Here is a 4,571-nt window from a genome sequence, read left to right as displayed (position 1 = left end):
TAAACCTTTTGCATTTGTGCCAATTTAGTCCTAAATCTTTTTTTGGTGCCAATTCAGTTCTAAACATTTTGCATTTGTGCCAATTTAGTCCTAAACCTTTTTTTGGTATCAATTCAATCCTAAACCTTTTGTATTAGTGTCAATTCAGTCATAAATCTTTTTGTTTTTGTGCCAATTCAGTTCTTTCGGCCAATTTTGGCCGGATTTTGCTAACGTAGACAATATTTAATAATATTTTAATATTTTATTGAATTTTCATTTATTTATTTTCTTTTTTGTTTCCCTCCCCCCCTCCTTCCTCCAACCGATTGCCGGACCGGCCACTAGCGAGATCGTGCCTCTCCCAGCCGCTGGCGAGGTCGATCTCACTGGCCCTTGGCGAGGCTCGCCCTCGCCAAAGATAGCGAAGAAGAGCCTCACCATGGCTGGGAGAGGCGGGACCTCGCCAGACCTGGCGAGGTCATGCCTCGCCCAGCAGACGGCAAGGTCGGGCCTTGCCCAACTGCTGGCGAGGCTCGAGCCCTCGCCAAAAGCCTTTGTCACGACCTCCGATGAGGGCCCGAGCCTCGCTGGCGGCTGGGTGAGCCTCACCAGTGGCCGGCGAGGTTGACCTCGCCGACCTTTGGCCTTTAGCCAGTCACCGGTCCAACAACCGGTTGGAGGAAGGAGGGGGGAGGGAAAATTATTAAAAGTTGTCAACGTCAGCGCCGGTAATCGGCCGGCGTCCACGTCAGCAAAATCAGGCCAAAATTGGCCGGAAAGACTAAATTGGCACAAAGACAAAAAGGTTTAGGACTGAATTGGCACGAATACAAAAGGTTTAGGACTGAATTGGCACCAAAACAAGGTTTAGGACTAAATTGGCACCAATGCAAAAGGTTTAGGACTGAATTGGCACCAAAAAAAGGTTTAAGACTAAATTAGTATCAATGCGAAAGATTTAGTACTTTTTTGGCACTTTTCCCTATTATTCTCCCACAACCCTGTTTTTACGGTTTAGGTGCTATCATTTATCTTTGTATCAACTAAGTTCACAAGTTAGAGATAAGCGGACCCGTTGTTTGGAAATTGCAAACTTAAGGTCTCGATTGAACATTCACCAACCAAGCGTGTAAAGGCTTATAGAAGCTTCAGTTTGCATGGGCTTTCGATCCCGTGCCGAATAACATAATCATCTTATAGTCTTCCTTTCATAAATAGACTCGCTAAAATATGCAAAGCTAGTGCCTAATAACATAATCATCTTATAGTCTTCCTTTCATAAATAGACTCGCTAAAATATGCAAAGCTAGCGACTATGGAGGCCACTGGGGTATATCTAGTCCGACCCCTTACCTTATCGACCGCAACTTCTGTATCGTTGATCATAGCCGATGGTATTCACAAACCGGTTCCTATATCTCTACATTCCATATTATCTCCGCAGCCGATATTCCTACTTCTCCAGCTATAGGTTGGCATTTTTACTGAAAATTTTGATGGAGTTCAAGACCTGGCACTTCAAAAACCCATATTAAAACCAGGCAGGATTACACTTGCTCAAGCTCTCTAGACGGTAACAGCAGTATAGCCATCAAAAGCACGAGTCAACAATTCAGAACGCTTCTGTAGCAACGAGCTCCAAGCTATCAAATGTAACAAGCCTCCGCATAATAATAATTGTACCACATTGAAATAGCCAAAGTCAAACGATAAGCATAATGTCGGTACTACTTGGGTCAATCCTACACCCCCAGACAACAGTAGAGTACGCCTCTATGTAAACGAAAACAGGAGGCAGGTAAGATTTAATACCCTCATCAAATAAAGTATTAGAGATAGCCAGTGCAAGATGTTCAACAACTGAACTGATCGAAGAAAAACCTAAACGTTTACTTTCAAAGCCAAAACAAAATCATGAGGAAAACTCCCTTCCAAGGATTACCATAAGAACTAATACACTGCCATTTGAAAACAGAGAGACTAGTCTCGAGCTTATTCGTCCTCCTGGCTGCGCAACCTGGCCAACTTGTTGGTAACAACAACGTCAAGTTGTGCTGCCCGCTCAACTATCTCCTTTCTCTTCCTGGTCGACACATTGTGTGCTATCTCGGCACAGTAAGTCCTGAAATCAAGTCGAGAGGCTGTGAGCAATCGGAACTGAGATAATGCAAACCTCAGATAGTTAACTGGCCCAGTGTGGCTCTTTTTTAAAGGATTTTCAAGATGTAAGGACAAAAAACACAACATACCTGTTGTGCATCATCAAAAGTTCCAGCTCACTGACATTGTGCACAACAAATTTCTTAAATCCATTAGGAAGATAATGGCGAGTCTTCTTGTCTGACCCATAACCAATGTTGGGCATCAAAGTGCATCCCTTGAACTTCCTCCTTACGCGCGAATCAATACCCTTAGGCCTCCGCCAGTTTGTCTGCATGTCAAAGAGATGAATTTATTCACCCGGTACATCTATTCGGAGATCAAAAATTTACTGACAGATTGACACAATGATCTTCATCACAGGAATTAGGGTATGTACGTTCACATTAAAAATCAGTCACAAAATACCTTTCCGCAACCCGGAGCAAATTCAATTCTTTTCGGAAATAAAAAGACTGCGGCAGACAACCAGACAAAACCAAGATAATCAAACAAACGGAGAAAAACAATTTAATCCTTCCCATGAGTTATTTTCAAAAGAAAAGGATAAGCTAACATCAACCAGTGCAGCAATCTGTTAGAAGAAAGAGAGTTTAACCGCCAGTATTTCCGTGATAAATTACAGAGACGCTTACAACAAAATCCTGTAAACAGAAAATCATATGAACAGCCTCTAATTAGAGTGCCTCCAGGCTTCGATTGAGTGTACACGTCATGACGGATTTCACTGGTCAAATTCTAGAGCTCATAAGCACTCAATGTGTGCTGTCGACTGTAAAGAGACATTTAGGATAATCAACCTAGTAGAAGATCTACGGATCCCATCGCAGACATGATAAATTCAAAACCCCATCAAAGCCCTTCAAAATTGCTCCGATACTATCCCCACCCAACATCCCTCAAGCATTAAAGCTTCAAACAAAACTAACCGAATCCAAATCCCCGGATATGAAGATTAACTAAACAAGACGATTATACACTAAATTTATATGGCGTGCTCCCAAATCCACAAGACACTAACTGATGCCTGCAGCGTTAGAAAATACAAAATGCACATTCTTCGCCATTTTCATACCTTGACGGAAATCTTACGATCACTCTGAGGCCTCTTGAACTGCTTCACGCGCTTCTTCACGATCTTCTTGGATAGCAGAGGAACAGCCATTGCTTCTGCATCATTTCAACGCCAAAAAAAAGAGAAAAAGAAACACACATTCAGCACGCATAATCATCCCAGACGATGCAGACAATCACCCACCATAAAAAAACCACAGGAGAGCGCGCTACTTAAAAAGCCACTACTAGCTCAAAATCAAACTGGATCAGCGACGGCGCATCACGACGCGACTCCAAATGGGAGATCTCGGGTAGCCAGAACTCAACTCGACACAATCTAACTCATGCTCCGCCGAGCGAGCACATCCTTATTCCTCACGAAAACGCGCGCTCAACAACAGCAGCAAGCAACGACAACCTAGCTCGCGCGCCGAAACTAAACTAGAAGGAACAGAACACCAAAACCGAACCAGAAGATCGGGGGAACGCAGAATTGACGTGTTACAGAACAGCAAAGCGAAGCGAAATCGAGCCTTAGCGAGCCAAACATACAGATTTCGTCGAGAGAAAGGGAGCGACGGACCTGAGGGAGGCGACGCCGAGCTCTTCTGCTGCTGCGAAATCCTAAGGAGAGGATCGAGGGAGGCAGCTAGGGTTTGGCGACCCCCTTATATATGTTGGAGCGAGCGAGAAGAAGGAGGCTGGTTTCGTCTCCGCGATGGGCCTGAGGCTGGGCCGCGCCCAATATCTGTGAAGGCCCACTCGTGCTCGATGATGTTGATCATGTCATTTGGGCCTATTGCTCTTGATAAAAAGCCCACCCGTGAAAACAAATTGAGAATTTTTATTTAAGGGTTCATACCACCAAAAACCCCAAACTGATTGTAAACTTATGACAAATTTACGTCAAACTAATTTTTTGAGCGCCAAAATCCCCAAACCGGTATATCCATGACAAATATATCAAAAACTAATTTTTTTACCACAAAAAACCCTAAACCGATACATTTGTGACAACTTTATCCTTTGTTAGTTTTCGTTAAATTGTATTAATACCATAAAAAATCACAGACAGATACATATGTGACAAACGTAGGATAAAACCCCAAATCGGTACATCCGTCAATTGTCACATGTCATCCAACTCAGCAATTTGATATTAATATTTTTTGGAAACTAATGGAGGGTAAGTTTAACATAAGTATACCAGATTAGGGTTTTTTGTGATAAAAAAAAATTAGTTTAGGGTAAATTTATCACGAGTATACCCCCGTTTGAGGTTTTTGGTGGTATTAACCTTTTATTTAATTCCTCTAATATATACGACTAATATATAATATTTTCGTCAGATATTGAATGTGATCCATACAAAA

General features: G+C 42.6%; 1 protein-coding gene across 1 annotated transcript; it reads right to left on the bottom strand.

Annotated features, from left to right (window-relative positions):
- Positions 1–1,650: 1,650 nt before the first annotated feature.
- LOC115676035 (60S ribosomal protein L32-1) lies at positions 1,651–3,863 on the bottom strand. Its single transcript, XM_030598887.2, has 4 exons — positions 3,782–3,863; positions 3,218–3,312; positions 2,232–2,413; positions 1,651–2,104 (listed from the first exon to the last, which is right to left on the bottom strand). The coding sequence occupies exons 2-4, from the start codon at positions 3,305–3,307 to the stop codon at positions 1,975–1,977; spliced, it is 402 nt and encodes a 133-aa protein (XP_030454747.1). The 5' UTR covers positions 3,308–3,312; positions 3,782–3,863; the 3' UTR covers positions 1,651–1,974.
- Positions 3,864–4,571: the final 708 nt, after the last annotated feature.

This window comes from Syzygium oleosum, unplaced genomic scaffold (genome assembly GCF_021117445.2).
Source record: "Syzygium oleosum isolate NSW1041296 unplaced genomic scaffold, Sole_v2.1 Sole_v2.01, whole genome shotgun sequence".
NCBI lineage: Eukaryota > Viridiplantae > Streptophyta > Magnoliopsida > Myrtales > Myrtaceae > Syzygium > Syzygium oleosum.
This window is presented reverse-complemented; position numbering and strand designations above follow the sequence as displayed.

Excerpts from the sequence above, each read along its gene's own strand:
- LOC115676035 (XM_030598887.2), bottom strand. The coding sequence starts at position 3,307 with ATGGCTGTTCCTCTGCTATCCAAGAAGATCGTGAAGAAGCGCGTGAAG. Across the intron at positions 2,414-3,217 it reads ATCGTAAGATTTCCGTCAAG|ACAAACTGGCGGAGGCCTAA; the intron begins GTATGAAAATGG and ends TTTGACATGCAG. Across the intron at positions 2,105-2,231 it reads CTTTTGATGATGCACAACAG|GACTTACTGTGCCGAGATAG; the intron begins GTATGTTGTGTT and ends ACTTGATTTCAG.